Source organism: Akebia trifoliata, chromosome 6 (genome assembly GCF_017979445.1).
Source record: "Akebia trifoliata isolate Shusen 1 chromosome 6, ASM1797944v1, whole genome shotgun sequence".
Lineage (NCBI taxonomy): Eukaryota > Viridiplantae > Streptophyta > Magnoliopsida > Ranunculales > Lardizabalaceae > Akebia > Akebia trifoliata.
Genome location: NC_141380.1, coordinates 15,942,786 through 15,960,631, shown reverse-complemented (window position 1 = coordinate 15,960,631; position 17,846 = coordinate 15,942,786). Strand labels below are relative to the sequence as shown.

Here is a 17,846-nt window from a genome sequence, read left to right as displayed (position 1 = left end):
GAATGTTAGACTCTATCTACCCTGGGTGAAAGAGTAATAAACTTATTTTTCTAGGAGTCCTACTCTACCTACTCAGGGTGAAAGAGTAATGAACTTCTTTTTTTGGGAGTCCTACTCTACCTACTCTAGGTGAAAGAGTAATGCACTAATTTTTTTTGGGAATCCTACTCTACCTGCTCGGGGTGAAAGAGTAATGAACTAATTTTTTTGGGAAGTTCTACTCTACTTACTTGGAGTAAAAGAGTAATAAACTAATTTTTTTGGAAGTCCTACTTTACCTGTTCGGGGTGAAAGAGTATTGCACTAATTTTTTTTTTTTTGAAGTTTTATTCTACCTACTCGGAGTGAAAGAGTAATGAACTAATTTTTTGGGAGTCCTACTCTACTTGCCCAGGGTGAAACAATAATGAATTAATTTTTTTTTTGGAGTCCTACTCTGCCTACCTAGGGTGAAAGAGTAATGAACTAATTTTTTTGGGAAGTTCTACTCTTCCTACTCGGAGTGAGAGGATAATGAACTAATTTTTTTGGGAATCCTACTCTACCTGCCTAGGGTGAAAGAGTAATGAACTAATTTTTTTGAGAAGTTCTACTCTACCTACTCGGAGTGAAATAGTAATGAATTAAGCTTTTTGGGAAGTTCTACTCTCCTTACTCGGAGTGAAAGAGTAATAAACTAATTTTTTGGGAGTCCTACTCTACCTGCCCAGGGTGAAAGAGTAATGAACTAATTTTTTTTGGGAAGTTCTACTCTACCTACTCAGAGTGAAAGAGTAATGAACTAAGCTTTTTGGAAGTCCTACTCTACTTGGTGAAAGAGTAATGAACTAATTTTTTTAGGAAGTTATACTCTACCTACTCGGAGTGAAAGAGTAATGAACTAAGCTTTTTGAGAGTCATACTCTACCTGCCCAGGGTAAAAGAGTAATGAACTAATTTTTTTTTGGGAAGTTCTACTCTACCTACTCAGAGTGAAAGAGTAATGAACTAATTTTTTTTTTGGAAAGTTCTACTCTACCTATTCAGAGTGAAAGAGTAATAAACTAATTTTTTTGGGAGTCCTACTCTACTTACCTAGGGTGAAAGAGTAATGAACTAATATTTTGGGAATAAATGAGGGATTTACACAGCATTTATTTTTTTTTTAAAATAAAAAATTGGATTTTATGAAGGTCTGCTAAACATTTTAACTCTCTTTGAATCTTATGAGTTTTCAAAATTGTTATCTAGAAGGTAACATTTAATTCAAAGTTAACCTTATCCTTTGGGGTTGAAATTGACCAGGCTTCAGAATCAAAATACCCCTAGTTTGACAGGAAACATTGCACTAGGGATAATTGAACATAATTTGAAAATGAATGCCCCTAGTGTAATGGGGAAAACTGTACTCTTTAGGAAAAGGAAGTGTCCTTGTTATGAAAGTTTGAAATCCTTGATTACCACAAGCGCAATAAAGGTTTAACTTTTAATTTTGATTTTTTATATTGAAGATTTTGAGTCAAGCTCAAAGAAATTAGAACAAAATATTTCTTTTTGAAATTCATTATAGAATTTGTTCTTTCTCCCCGTCGGTTCGCTTAGGGACATGAAACTCTTCAGATCAATCATAGACGAGATACTTGTATCCATTAAGTCTATATTTGATTCAAACTGGGTATTGAAACTTGATCATTCGGACTTCTGATGCTTCGGCTCAGACCGTCTTTCAGCTTCTCAACTCAACGGAGATTTTCTTTTATTTTTTGTTTGCTCTAAGTTTTGCCTAGATTGCTTTTTCAGATTTTCAATCTAACGAACATGCTCTAGATTTTACCTAGATCGTCTTTTTAGGTTTTCGATCTAGTGAACTTACAATTTTTTCTCTATTCTTTGCTCTGATTATTGTCAAGGTCGTCCTTTCAGATTTCCAACCTTGCGAGATTGCCCTAATTTTTATCTAAGTTACCCTTTTGGAGCTAGTAGGCTTCATTTTTCTTTTTCTTCCATTTTGAACTTCTAGAGTTACTGTCTAATCATGCTTGGCTATCTTCCTTAACTTTTCGCACAGTACTTAGGAAGACTTTTATGGGTATGCTTAGGACTGGGCATAAAAAGAAAGGAATTTTGAGGCTCAAAAATCCAATTGCCCCTTGTGTGGCATTTTCTTTTAAATTATTTTTTTTCCTTGAATTTTCTTTCCTATTTTGGATGATATTTCTTTTTCTTTTGGATTTTTTCTTTTTAGATTTTTTCTTTATCGGAGAATCTATTTTTTTATTTTGATGTGATTGGGTTTGAAGTAACTTCTCATGTTACCTACATACCAACCCTAGAATTTTGGGATCAAATCAAAAGTAGTTCGAATTTTTTCCTTCCTTAGGTTGGGTGATCAGGTTGAGAACGAAAAAGGTACTTTTCTTTTGAAAAAGGCTGCAAAGGGGTTGAGAAATGATATATTGAACTAGGTAACAAGAGAATTGATTCGGCCAAAGATGGTCTCCTTAAATGTAGTACCGTTTGATTTGGTCAAGGTTGGTTGGTTCTAGTAATTCAATTTCTTCATGGTCTTGAAGTCTGACAACTTTTCCCAGTAATATTTCTTTGATGATGAACGGACCTCCCCAATTTGGTTTAAACTTCCCTCTAGGGTTAAAGATAGGTGCCCGATTCTCTTTTAGTATTAAATCCCCGACGGGCCTTGATCTTTTTGTCAAACGCACTGGCGACTCTTCTTTGATAGGCCTGCACGTAGTACAGAGCTCTAAGTCATTTTTCTTCGATCAAATTTAATTTTTTATATCGTTGACGAACTCAATCTGCTTCTGATAACTGACTTTCCAACAAGACCCTGGGAGACGGGATTTTCATTTCAACTAGTAAGACTACTTCCATATCATATACTAGAGAGTAGGGAATAGCTCCAGTGGAAGACTATATTGAAGTATGATACGCCCCCCAGTGTGAATGGTAGCTTTTCTGACCAATCCCGGTGTGATTGACGCATTTTTTTGATGATTGTTTGGAGATTTTATTTAGCTGTTTTAGCTGCTCCATTGGTCTGAATATGGTAGGAAGATGATTTATGATGTCAGATCTTGAACAGAACACGGAATAATGACCTAAACTTTGAAGTACGACCCATTATCAGAGATCAGCTCAAAAGGTACCCCCATATCGACTGATAACATGTGCTTAAATGAACTTTTCAACTCGATATGTAGTGGGGATATCGCTAATATATTTTCTAATATCTTCTTTGATTTCATTGATATAGACGAGTATCTATTCCGTGTTGAACAATAACCAAGCTTGTACCTAACATACGCTCATATGATCACACGAACAAGTCTTTTGAAATTTTTGAGTAAATTCATTATCTCCTCGTGTTCCTCTAAGGATAGGATAGTTTCTATCTGAATTTCTTGAAAATTATTTTTTGTTCTAAGGTTCAATGACCTTTTATGTCTGATTGAAAGTTGTTGAGCCCAACCCTTATATTCTTATTTAGAAGAAAAATATATTCTTGAAGCCATATTTTTAGTTAATTCGTTAATACGCTGAGGTATTGAAAATTTTTCTTTATCCAATCAAATTCAGAAGGGGTGACAGACACCTCTATGACTAAACAAACTAACTCGACTCAAATGAAAAAAAGTAGACTCGATCTAAAGAAAACATGATATTAATGAATTGAAAAAAAAAACTTGATTCAAAACTCATGAAAGACAATTAGCTACATACAACGGACTTGACTATAGGCTGAGGATTCAGGGAACAACTGTAATTTTGAGAGATTCCAAGGCCATTTTTTATTGTTGACTTGGTATTAACGTTTCTTCTAGTTGACCGGACTTCCAACCCTAACTAGGCGGTGGACAATTGAGCTTAGGTGCAATGATAATCCTAAAACCTTATCAAAGGTAGAGTAGGCTTTTAGTAATTAGAAATAGAGGTCCCTCTTGATAGCATTGGTTAACCCCTAGATTCAAAATCTCTAATCAATGAAATATTTCAATCAATAAATATTACATGAAGATGATTTACTAATCTTGTTAAATATGAAATATTCAGTCCATTGAATTAAACTGACCGATGCAAGGTGATTGGGACTATGTACCCATTTGAGTTTGGGCCAGTTCGAGCCAATGGATCTGAATATTCCACTTGCATCACTTTATCTAATATTTTTAAGCCAATTAGTTCAATCGATCCATATGTTGATCCATTTACCAATTGGGCTAATTAGTTTAACTTGATATTGACCAATATGTCTCATCAATTACGTATGTTGGATTGGACCGATATTGCGGGTTTGATTGGAGCGGTGTGGACCGGTCTACCCTCTTACCTTTTGGTTGGATTAAATAGAGCAACCCGGGAATACCCACGATAAGTTCGAGTCACTACTTATGAGGAGGTTTCTAGACTCTAGGTTTATTACGTGCAATGCAATTTATCTGGCCACCCTTGCCCAAAAGCACCTATATACCTCTTGAGCATGCTCAATCAGACGGTACGTGGTGACTTGGTTTGATATACCGTATAGGTGATAATCTAAAACTTCAACTCACTTCTCTGAAGCCAAAAACAGCCAGTTTAATCCTCAAATCAGAGGTAGCGCACGATGCTTGAGCAAAGGCACTCTTAAATCACCTCTTTTGTAGAATAGACATAGTCTATCCTCTTACTACCGTAGTACATCGGAACAGGATCTTGCTTAGGCACTGGTTTTGACCAAGAAGTGCAATTGATGTATTTATATTATCTTCGATATACCTTATAGGTATGAGTCTAAGGTTGTAGCTTTCATAAATAGTTTAGCATCTCACGAGGGGACCTACCACGTACTAGTACTACGTTGACAATCGGGACATGTGACTGTGCGGCTTACAATAGGTCAAAGGCTCAGGTCACTCCAGCCTGGGTGCATCGATATACCTTTCAGAGTCATCTGATTAGATGGTACTAATGTCCCAATTTGATATACCCTAAGGTACGTGACTAGAGTTGTGGTTTTCATGAATGACGTCGCATCTCCGAAGAGACCGAACCACGTACTAGTACCACGTTGGCTATATGGGATGTGCAAGCGTGCAAAACAGTAAACGTGCTAGTGGTGTGTACAAAACAAGGTGGGGTGTGTCCGGGGCATTTTCCATACAAATGGGCCCATGTGTCCAATTAAACCAATACAAGTAAAGGTATTAAACCATATAAGTAAAATGTATACATTGATCGAGAAAGATTAAAAACATATCTATATCGTTCAATGCACATTTCATGTATATATCAATGACAAATCAATCAATGAATATGGCATAAAATAATTGATCAGATCCAAACATTGCAATAGGCATAATTTCTATAATTTTATGATCAAATCAATGATCACTTTTGAGTGATCCAAAATAAATCGAGATTCGAATAGATGTTATATTGATGATAGAATGATAATTGTTGAGATGAGGATAGATAAACCATTTTTTTTTAATTATAAAAAAAACTCGAAACATATCTCAAACGAAAATCAAAGAGAAAGATCCTAGTGCCAAATGAGCTCGCTCTCAGGAACATTAATTGTGTTAACACTAAATAAATTTGGATTTTTTGTGAATTAGAAAAATATAATCCAAACTTGCATCAATGATTTCTAAGGCTCCCGATAACAAAATCGAGTGAATTCAGGTTCTAAATTAATCTAATCGATGTGATCTACATTTTATTAAAGGTGCCCAGACCTAATTCTGACTAGAATGTTCTGTAAAAACATTTTAACATTGTTGTCCCAACCCTCTTTCAGCAACAATTCCAGATTTACAGATTAATCCGAAATTGCATCGATGATATCCATGGCCTTCAATAATGAAATTGAGTGAATTCAAGTTCTAAATTAATCTACTCGATGCGATCTACGTTTTATTAATAGGTGCCCAGAATTAATTCTCACTAGAATGTTCTGTAAAAATGTTTTAACATTACTGTCCCAATTTTCATTCAGCAACAATTCCAGATTTACAGATTAATCCGAATTTGCATCGATGATATCCAAGGCTCCTGATAACGAAATTGAGTGAATTCAAGTTCTAAATTAATCTATTCGATGATATCTACGTTTTATTAATAGGTGCCCATACTTAATTCTCAATAGATGTTCTGTAAAAATGTTTTAATATTGCTATCCCAACCTTCATCATTCCATCCTTTTCATATGTCAATTTGAATCTTTCATTATTTATGGGTCATCAAAAAGTAACCCTTAATTGGATAAAAAAGCAAAAATACAATACCCAAAATCATCCACAATCAAGCCACAAAAATAAATAAATAAATAAATAAATAAACAAATAAACAAATAAAATAAATCGAATTAAATAATAAAAAAAAACTAGGTCATCTTGGCAATGCTCCCATACTTGGGATTTTTCAAGTCTGATCCTCAATAGTTCCTAGTGGAGTCGCCACTGAAAGCTCTCTCGATCCGCGGGGTACGTGGATCCGCTTTTGACCTTTGAGGTTTAGGAGTTGCCACCTAGTTATTACGGTTTAGGAATCGAACATTGATTCGAAACGGATAAACAAACAACTAATCTACTAAAACATACTGAGTCCGAGGATCACATTATGGGGTTGGAAGGTGTTAGGTACCAACCCCGCCCAGCAAACACCGGTCTCTACTAATTTCTAAAAACAATTACATTGCTAAAAAGACCTAAATAATAATAAATAAATAAAATATTTACCTTTGCAACGCAACGATTTTGTTCCCTCAGATTTGATAGAACAACTCCTCGTATAGTACTCCTCGCTTTGTTCTGTCACCGGATTCGCTTCAAACCCCCAAGATGAAGTACCTCCTTCTTAGATTTGAATATTTCTAATTTGTTTATGGATTTCTAGGTATTTTTGAGGGGTTTCTAAGTGTTTTTTGAACTAAAGTTAGAGTAGGAATGCTAGATAAAGAGTTAGGACTTCAAAATTAGGATTTATGGGAGGCTAGGGAAGCTTTTTGACCTACTTTTCTTAGAGTTTATTTTTTGATACGAAAATAGGTTGTAGGGACCCTTATTTATAGATTTTTTAAAGTACTTTTTATATATAGTTAGTGTTTAATTAGAATTACATTAAGTAGTTTTAGAGTTTAATTAGAATTCTATTAGGTTTAGGATTTGACTTTGGTCTTATTAGATTGATTAGGGTTTTGACTTAAGTCTCACTTGATTGACTAAAATCTAGGGTTTTGACTTAAGTCTTATTTGATTGACTTGACTTTAGGATTTTGACTTAAGTCTTACTTGATTGACTTGACTTTAAGATTTGACTTAAGTCTTATTTGATTTACTTTAATTTTAATTAGGGTTTCACTTTACATTAATTACTGTTTTAATTATTAATTTCAGAATTTTTAATTATTAAAATTATAAAATTACTGTTTTAACTTCGAAGAGGACTTTTTGTGTTTTAAGTCATTTTTCAATGTTCCAAGATGTTTTGGAATCGATTTTTCGTAAGGAATTCAATGGGAATATTATTTTGTGTCATTTATGAAATTTTTTGTGCGAAATGGTCATGAACTTTATGAGGGGCATTTTCATAATTTTATCAAATTTTGTGAAAATTGGCTAAATGGTTTATTTGGTTTCGATTTATTGTTTTATGTGTTTGAAAGGATTTTCCTAAACATAATATAGGTTCTAGGGATGTTTTGATACTAGTGGTATTTTGATAATTTGATAATTTTTTAGTGATTTTTATCGTGAAGTTTCTTTTTGTTTGCAAGATGATGATTTCTATGTTTTTGAGGTTATATTTTTCTAGCATAGCGTGATTTCTACAATTTTATTAGTTCGAGATACTTCATCCGAATTTCTGAAACACATCTGATAACCAAATAGAGCATTGGAATGAACATCCATCATTGGGAATCGTTGCAATCGGATTGACGAGTTAATTAATCAAGCGAGTGCAAAAATGGGGTGTCTATAGATGATTTTGATTGTAGATCAATGCGACAAACCTCGATTAAAGAATAACTAACCTCCATTCATTTAGAAATTTATTGAGGAAGAATTTATAATTCATATAATCAAAACCCAATAGTTTGTAAAGCCATTCTTTTAAAATGATTTTAACTTTAGATTGGTAGGAATAGTTTGGGCTTAGCCCCTCCATTAATAATAATAGGAGGTCTCTAGGGCCGATTCAACCATAAGGCAACTTAGGCAATCACCTAAAGCTACATATTGAGAGAAAGCCCCCCTAACAATATTTTTTTATGATTTGAGTCCATATCTAGTATGATGTCCTGTTCCTATAATAGATGCAAGGTATACTTGGAACTTTTTGGTTGAGATTAAACATATTGGATTGCGTGGCATGTAGAAAATAGCTTGATCTAGGAGTCCAATGTGTTTTAAGCTCCTACCAACTATTCCTATTTTATATGAACGGTACACCATTTTGGATCCTGATTCTTAAGATTCAAGGTGTAAAGTGAAAAAACTTTTATTTTATTACTAAACCCATGTCCCAAGTTGAGAAAAGGTCCCCCAAAATAAATAAATTTTTTCTTTTTTAAATTCTTAGGGTAGAAATTTTACACCCCAACCTCAAGATTTTCCTTTAATCTCTACTCTTGGCCAACATCCCTGGAAGGACCCTTAAATTAAAAATAAAAACAAAATAATTTTTTAAGGTTTTCACATGAATCCCCCTCGAATTTGGAAGTTTTCCAAATATAATATCTCTTTATAAACAACTTAAAGAACTAGCTAGAGGTTCAATTTCATTTGGAGCATTGAGGCACAAGGAGGACATTTTTATTAAGGTAAATTTAATATTTGGATAAATTAAAAAAATTAATTGATTTTTTTTCTTCATCATAATTTTTAAATTTATTTATTTTTATTTAAATCTCACGTAATTAATTAATTAGTTTTTGTTATCTTTTTTTTTTTAAAATGTCAAAGGAAGATATTTTTAATCCTATTTTGGATTTTATTTGATTTTTTAATGTTTTTAAGTGGATTAGCCTTAATATTTATTGAAAATTATTTGCATCTTAAAAGAATGAGAAAAATAAATTTTAATTAAGTTCTTATTATATATATATAATCATTTAATATTATTATATTAATATATTAAAAATGCCTCCTTTAAAATTTTCTCCTTAGACCTCAACTTGAATGGAGCCGGCTCTAGTGGTCTGTTGTCCAAGGAAGAGAGAAGAAAAACTGAAGAAATCTATAATAAAAAAATAGAATTTTCAATTGTATTTTTTCCATTTGATCTTGACTAAAAGTCTAAGGGATTCGATTAGGTTATTGGTCCAGAGCTCAAAGCCCTAAACACAGTATTGAAATCACTCACTTTTAGGGTTGTAAATTGGTCCCTCTAATCTGCTAAATCAACTTGGCCCATCTAAAAATAAGGGTTAGGGTCTTGATATTGAGCACGTAAGAGTGTGGTTGGGTTAAAAAAGGTTTTAACCCATTATACATAAGGCTAGGATAGTCTCTACAGTTAGATGTATGATTTTATAATAATAATAAAAAAACTTATTAAAGCAGATATCTTTACTGCTGTAACGAGAGAACGTCAAGTTGCAGAGGTTGACAGCTTTACAATTAAAATTAATATAATCAAACTCATTTTGATAATAATTAAAAAAAAAAAAAATTCAAGACAATTGTCATCCCCCGTCCTAATAATCATATTGGTTAGTTTTCAAAATTATAAAATTATCATATTTTGAAGAAAAATAATATTAAAGGAATTGAAACTTCTTAGGAGTTTCATATATATATATAGGGTCACATTCAATGGCAAACTTTTTGACAAAATATTTTTCAAAAGATGAGTTAGAAATTTTGGAATGGGCATATTTTTGGTGAGGATGATCTCTACGGTGAGGAGATCATCATCACCAAAAATCAGCCCATTCCAAAACTTCTAACCCCATCAAAAACAGTTTACAAAAAATGGACGGTCCACGATTTTTCAACTTGTAAACATAGGTTAGAAATTTTGGAATGGGCTGATTTTTGGTGAGGATGATCTCCTCACCGTAGAGATCATCCTCACCAAAAATCAGCCCATTCCAAAACTTCTAACTCATGTTTTGAAAAATGTTTTGCCAAAAAGTTAGCCATTGAACCCATATTTTTATATATATATATATATATATAAATTAAAATTTTTTTATTTTAAAAGAATTCAAAATTTAAGATAGTTCCATCCGTCCTCTATCTTGGGCTTGGGCTTGGGCTTGGGCTTATCCAACCAAGATAGGTCAAATAAGGGAATATAGGTAGGGGTGTCGATGGATAGCCAAAATCCGAATTCAAAAAATCGGATGTTATCCGAAATTTTCGGATATCGGATTCGGATTCAAATCTCATTTTAACATTCGAATGAGTTTCGGATACGAATTCGGATATTGCGATATCCGATTCGATAATTTTCGCTCCGATAGTAATACATATATTAGGTAGTTATGTTTTACAACAAAACTTTATATATGCAAAGATATAGTGTTATATATTCGTGTCATACATCAAAACTAATTTTCAAATCTTTATCTTCTCAACCCCACCTTCAACAGACGACCCACCTTTAACAGACGACGTTAATGGTGGTTACCGTTTTGATCGAACTCTGTGATCACAATTTTCTTCGACCAACGAGCATCAGGTACTCTCTCTCTCTCTCTCCGATCTAATCAATCGAATTTTAAAGGAAATATGTGGGTTTCAACTATGCGAATTCCAACATTTCTACTCCTACTGATGAGCATCCAGGTATATACTCTCTCTCTTTCTCTACGATCTGAACCCGTCGGAGTTTTCAGATTAAATCTGTGGGTTTCGACTGTGCGAACTTCGATCGGATCGAATATTATCGGATATCCGATATATTTTTCGAATTCGAATTCGAATGTTTATTAGGGATATCCGATCGAATTCGAATTCAAATTTGAATAATATTTTTTTTTCGGATTCGAATTCGGATATAGCAATATCCAATCGGATACCTATCTGTTGACAGTCCTAAATATAGGTGGTCTAAGGTACAACCCGTTTCTTAAGGACTGGGTCGGGGCTAAACAAAAGCCAGCCCGAAACCGCCCATTGACAGCTTTCCCACTTTGTCGCTGCTCACGTGCCAAAAGTGGGAGAACTGTCCGATCTTATTAATAGAGAGAGGGAGAGAGAGAGAGAGAAACGAGAGCAAGATATTTTTAGGGAGAGAGAGAGATCTGAGATATTTAGGGTTTTAATTTTCTAATCGTGCTTGGAGGGAATCATAAATAGAGAGATGAGAGAGATCATTAGCATTCACATTGGACAAGCTGGGATTCAGGTTGGGAATTCTTGTTGGGAGCTCTATTGCCTCGAACATGGCATTCAGCCTGATGGAATCATGCCTAGGTATCACTTTTCTTTCTTTCTGTAAATTTTTTTTATCTCATTTTGCGGTGATTGTTTGATTTTTCTTTCTTTTTGCTCATTTGCGGTCTTTGAATCGGAATGCTGGGATGGATTCGAAGAAAATTGTTCGATTTGTTCTCGAATCTTACAATTTTGTTTTTATCCGATTTACATTTTTAGTGATACAACATATATATCTTCGGCGTCCGATTGGATTTATTCGATGAATCTAAAGAGATTTTGGTCTGAACTTTTTCATTTAATACAGATCTGCTCGTCAAGTTGTAGTGGGTTTTTTTTTTTTTTGTGTGTTATAAGCTTTTTCGCTCATTGGAAAAAAAATGAGATTGTGTCCTTCAATGTTTTTTTTTTTTCGATTATGTTTTTAAATGTTTACATGATCTAAGGTGATAGATCCCCTTTTTGTGCCCTTCTGTTGGATTTTTGTTGAATTTAGTTTTTATTTTTTCTTTTCATGTGTTCTTGTTATTGCTTTTACTTGGATCTGTTGAATGCATTGGATGTAATATACGGTGAGAAGGAAGATCTTAAGTTTCTATGTGTTTCTAGAATTAGAGTTCTGATTGGATCGAAAATGACATTTATAGATCTGGTGTTATATCAATTTTTTTTTTTTTTTTAAATTTTATTTTATGGAATTTGCATCGCAATAGTGATTCGTAAGTATAGTGACTTCCATTGTGGCAGAAATGTTTTGTTGGAATGCGAGTTGGGGTTAGGAAGACCAGCTACCACACCTTAAAGAGAAAAAGGAATTTACAAGCGAGGAGAAACGTGGTCTCTTGCATCTTCTTCATCTATAACATGAACAAGAGAAAAAGCGAGAGGATCAATAGTAATATCCTTACAAGATTTACAAAAGTAAGCTAAAAAAAAAAAATCAGTGCCTTTATTCGTTTCTTGATATGTATGCGTGTTTTCATCAAACTTCAGAGTTCATTAGATCCCTGGCCATCCGATGGAGGTGTCCCCCTTTCATATTCCAGAAATTTTCCTCTCACCCTTAGTTCCTGAAGTTATTCAATTAAAGCTGGTTTGCAATAGTCGCTTTCTTGCTCCTGTATCGCTCAGCTAGGGTCCAAGGAGGAGAAAATTGCCCTCGAATGCAAGTCGGTGCTGAAGTAGAGTCAGATGAAACCTAAACTTTCTTAAGATTTAAGAGATAGTGTACCAAAATATTTTCTCAATGGCCTGCAACTTGCGGAAGGAAGCTGAAATGTTCTTTTGACCTCCTACAAATGCTTCAAAAACAGCACTCACTGGGTTTGATAAGCCCACCATAACGTCCCAAACTTTTTCTAAGGAGAGATGTCCAAGCTAAGGAATTCTATGAAAAAAGTTATTGGGGTTTATGGAAAAAGAGAACAGCAATATCCCAGCTGAGTTCAATTTCGTGATGGACGGCATTATTTACAGCTTTGAATTTCCTTCTTGCAAACTGTAGGCGGGCATCAGAAATAATCTGCTCTAAGAGGAGTTCTTGAGGTAAGTACGTGTTTTGATAAAGCTTGATATTTCTCTCGGTCCATGTAACCCTTCCCAGTCAAAGTAACCTTTTTTTTTTTTTTACTTGGTTAACATCTGTGTCATCTTTGGTTTGGGAGAAATGATGTAGTTATTGGATTAGGACTTTTGCATGCACACATGACGGCTTGACAGTGTAGACTTCTGCATTTCCCATCTCTAGAAGGGCTTCCCCAGTTGGCAGTATTGCCTATTGTGAGGAACCATTTCTTCATCTTTCCTTTTCTTTTCAGCACTTCTTGTTTTAATTGCTCAATATGATCATATCGGGATCATTCTTGTGGTTTGCGTTGGTTTAGAATTATTCAAGTCTTTTGGAGAGCATTTTCATGTGCTGAAGGTCAACATTGCAGTTTCTATAGACTTTAAATTTTGTTCTCTTTGTTCTTTGATTTTCATCATCATTTTTTTTGTCAAACCCGGCATTGTTGACTTCTAATGGGAATATGGATCTTCAGATTTTTGTTGGCTGCACATCTGTTAAGATGACACTAAACTTTGGCACTTCCATATTTCAATGATTTGTAGGTGCTCATGTTCTTTTTTGGGGCACATGCCGCTGGATCTTTTGATTCTGTATTTCTGAAATATAAGATATTTGAAATGTGAAAAATAATTCATTAGTCTTTGATATGGATCTTATAGTGAATGTATGCATATAAAACATCATAGCGCACGCACTTCTAACACTATATGGGTGATTGCCCATTTTATTTGGCTAGTTAGGAGTCTGATTTCTAGTGATTAAGAAAAGAAATTTGTATTTTTGGTGTATTCTTTTCTCCCTTTTGATTTATAGTTGAACATCTGATTATTGTATACAAAGCTGGAAAATATGTCTTATTCCCCGTAACACTATATGGGTGATTGCCCATTTTATTTGGCTAGTTAGGAGTTTATTTCTAGTGATTAAGAAAAGAAATTTGTATTTTTGGTGTATTCTTTTCTCCCTTTTGATTTATAGTTGCACATCTGATTATTGTGTACAAAGCTGGAAAATATGTCTTATACCCCCCCCCCCCCTCTGGCGCTCTTGTGTGCACGTGTGCAGTTTTCTACTATTTAGTGTGGTGTGGTAGTTTTTTACTATGCCAGCCGTGGCTGAGGGTTGTTCTTGTTGTTTATGCTTTATTTCCAGGATATTTGTTATTAAATTAAACTGTAAATGGGTTGGGCTTCCTTGTTTATCTTAAATCTTTAGGACATTAAAACTTCAAACTGATGGCATACGTCATGGTTTCGAAAAAAAAAATGTTATTCTTTAATCCCTTTTGTTCAATAGGATGGAATCTGGTCTTTTAAATGTCATAATATGATCCTTGGTATGTGGCGAAACCACTTTTTTATCTGATGGTCTCTTGTATAAATTGTTACCAGATATAAATTTCTGGAAAGCATGTTCAGAGAGCTATCTTTATGACCTAAAATACATCATGTTGTTCAAGTTTGCATATCTTGGAAATATTGCATATTCCTTGTAATTTGAAACAGCTTTTATTTGGAACCTTATTAGCTTTTTCTTTCATGTATTTGCAGTGATACTTCAATAGGTAGCGGACACGATGCTTTTAATACTTTCTTCAGTGAAACTGGTGCTGGAAAGCATGTTCCAAGAGCTATATTTGTTGATCTTGAACCGACTGTCATTGATGAAGTTAGGACTGGGACTTACCGTCAACTTTTTCATCCCGAGCAACTCATTTCTGGCAAGGAAGATGCTGCTAATAACTTTGCCAGGGGTCATTATACAGGTAAACTGCTTCAATTCTAGGCATTTGAATCTATCACAAATTGGTACTTTATTTTATAGGCTGACACTTCTTTTCGGTTGTGTGCTGCAGTGGGGAAGGAAATTGTAGATCTGTGCCTTGACCGTGTGAGGAAATTAGCTGATAATTGCACTGGTTTGCAAGGGTTTTTGGTTTTTAATGCTGTAGGTGGTGGCACTGGTTCTGGTTTGGGATCCTTGCTATTAGAACGATTGTCTGTAGACTACGGCAAGAAGTCAAAGCTTGGTTTCACTATCTATCCTTCCCCTCAGGTACTTCTAGTATTTTGAAATAATCGATCTTATTTTTTATTGTATCAGAATCTTCAGAGAATTCAGAGAGATAGGGAGGGATGATGTAGAGGATCGAAAATGGAGATTTTAGGTTTTCAAAAGATTTGTGAATTTTCAAAGAGAGGAAAACCACTCTGTGGTTTATTCTTCTAGGGTTTTAAATAATTAAATCTTATACCTATAAAAAAAAAAAGGAACAGAAAAATCAATCTTATCTTTAGATAGAAGTTTCTGTTCCATTTAAGGTTTCAAATTTTGTCCGAGACTAAGATGACTTGCCCGAGTCATCTCGGTATTGTCCATGAATGAGACGGATAGACATGGTCTCTCTCTCTCTCAACTGTGCCATATCTAGTGAGATAAATGATATGACTGACAAGAATTTGAAAGTCTTGTCCAGGTCAGTAAAACTCAGCCGAGTCAACCGGTATTTTGTATATTTTATTTAAAATAATTACTTTTTTAGTATTTAAATTCATATCTGAGTTTATGACCAAATGTCTTCTAATCTATAACTTATTTTATAAAAAAATTATGATTATTTTTATTGAAATATATTTAAATAAATAATTGTAAACCGAGTTAAATGGTTGATCTCGTCAGAAATGAGTTGATTTGTCCAAGATAACTTGTTCTTGTTGATGAATGTGACGAGACATCAAACTGATTTTTTTAAAACAATGGTTCCATTTTATTTGTACTATTAGAATGAGTCTTAAAATTTTCTGGCTTAATTGCTATTTATTGCAGGTTTCCACTGCTGTTGTAGAGCCATATAACAGTGTGCTCTCCACTCATGCTCTGCTCGAGCACACAGATGTCGGGGTGCTCTTGGACAATGAAGCCATATATGATATCTGCCGGAGATCCCTCGATATTGAGAGGCCAACTTACACCAACTTAAATCGCTTGATATCTCAGATCATATCTTCTTTGACTACTTCATTGAGGTTTGATGGAGCTATCAACGTGGACATTACCGAGTTCCAGACCAACCTTGTACCATATCCACGTATTCACTTCATGCTCTCATCATATGCCCCCGTCATATCAGCAGAGAAGGCGCACCATGAGCAGCTATCAGTACCTGAGATCACAAATGCAGTGTTTGAGCCCTCGAGCATGATGGCTAAATGCGATCCAAGGCATGGGAAATACATGGCGTGCTGCTTGATGTATCGTGGAGATGTTGTTCCCAAGGATGTCAATGCAGCTGTTGCAACCATTAAGACCAAGCGGACAATTCAGTTTGTTGACTGGTGAGCAACCATGCATTTAAATATTCAAAAAAAAGAATAAAAGCTAATTTTTATTATTTTTAAAAATAATAAAAAGGGTACGAAGTTAGTAGAAAAAGGAGTAAAAGCTAACCCGTTAGGCACAAAAAAAAAGGGGGGGGGGGAAGGAGTAAATGTACTTTAAGTATCTTTTTTTTTTCATTCTGTATGCCCATTTTCTTAATGAATTGGGGGTGTTGGATTTTCAGGTGCCCGACTGGTTTTAAGTGCGGAATAAATTATCAGCCTCCAACAGTGGTACCAGGGGGTGATCTGGCCAAGGTGCAGCGTGCTGTATGCATGATCAGCAATAACACAGCTGTGGCTGAGGTGTTCTCACGCATCGACCACAAATTTGATCTCATGTATGCTAAGCGGGCATTCGTTCACTGGTATGTTGGTGAAGGTATGGAAGAAGGAGAGTTTTCTGAAGCTCGTGAGGATCTGGCGGCACTCGAGAAAGATTATGAGGAAGTGGGGGCAGAAGGTGTCGATGACGAAGATGAAGGTGATGATTATTGAGTAATTTTACGGCACCTTCATTTGGGGTTCATTTAAGATTGTTGTTTACGTATTTCTCACTCTTATCATCATCATCATCTTCATCTTTTGGTATGTTTTTGGATGGTGGTGTTGTGATGTTCTTGTTTGTGTGGTTTGATCAAATAGTCTGGATACAGTAAAACATTTTAAGGATCCAGTATTTAGTTGCATTATTTGGTTGCAACTTTATGGTTTTCATGATGACCTTATATTTACGTAAAGCTTCAATTTCTTAAAAGAGAAGAAATCTTGCCTTTTCCCCTTGCCCTGTTTTTTTTTTGCGACTCATCTTCACTGTTTGTTCTTCTTCTTGCTCACATTGATTTCTCTACCCTTCAATTCACTCTCGACAATGACAACAGTGAATGAGGAATGTGCTGAATTAGTACGTCTCCTAAATTAAACAGCGTAGAGATTGATTGGCATCTTCGTTATTTATAGAGTGATGAGCTTGCTTGCTCGCTCCTACAAGTCAAGTCAACCAAGGCTATAATATTCTATTGTAATCATGTAGTAGACCAAGGAGTTCCTGAGTGTTCACCCGATCAAGCATCTTTGTTCATATGAGATAGGTCGGTCCTTGGAAGAATGGGCTGCTGCATTTATTTATAGAAGATAGGTTGGGGTGGGGGTGCTTGCTATTGCCCAAGGTCATGGGGTCTACCTAACATATTGATCTGTCAGAGTGGTCTTGATGCCTTACCAAGTGCGGTCAACATTCGTCATTACTAGGTGATGTGTGCCACCAGTATTATTAGTCCATATTTTTCTCAACTTCTTATTTGCCATTAGAATTGAATAAAGAGCTCTCCACTTCCTACTATGACTGCACTTTATTTTTGTTTTTGACATTCAAAACCTCCTGTGGGTAAAATGTAGGGTTGCAACTTAGTCCAGTTCAAACTGAGAACTGAATCAAACCAATAGTTTTGAATAAGTTTGATTTGGTTCTGGGTTTAGAAAATGGAGAACCGATCAATTTGACTCTGCTCCTATTCAAGACTTTTAGAGAAC

The 17,846-nt window shown here is 34.8% G+C and overlaps 1 protein-coding gene across 1 annotated transcript; it reads left to right on the top strand.

Moving 5' to 3' along the window:
• Positions 1-11,181: 11,181 nt before the first annotated feature.
• On the top strand, positions 11,182-17,033 carry LOC147400318 (tubulin alpha-6 chain-like). The gene is made up of 5 exons (XM_086445967.1): positions 11,182-11,405; positions 14,487-14,701; positions 14,792-14,991; positions 15,763-16,271; positions 16,499-17,033. The coding sequence occupies exons 1-5, from the start codon at positions 11,293-11,295 to the stop codon at positions 16,809-16,811; spliced, it is 1,350 nt and encodes a 449-aa protein (XP_086302093.1). The 5' UTR covers positions 11,182-11,292; the 3' UTR covers positions 16,812-17,033.
• Positions 17,034-17,846: the final 813 nt, after the last annotated feature.

Coding starts and splice junctions, on each gene's coding strand:
- LOC147400318 (XM_086445967.1), top strand. CDS start 11,293: ATGAGAGAGATCATTAGCATTCACATTGGACAAGCTGGGATTCAGGTT. Junction 11,406..14,486: donor CCTGATGGAATCATGCCTAG/GTATCACTTTTC, acceptor ATGTATTTGCAG/TGATACTTCAATAGGTAGCG. Junction 16,272..16,498: donor ACAATTCAGTTTGTTGACTG/GTGAGCAACCAT, acceptor TTGGATTTTCAG/GTGCCCGACTGGTTTTAAGT.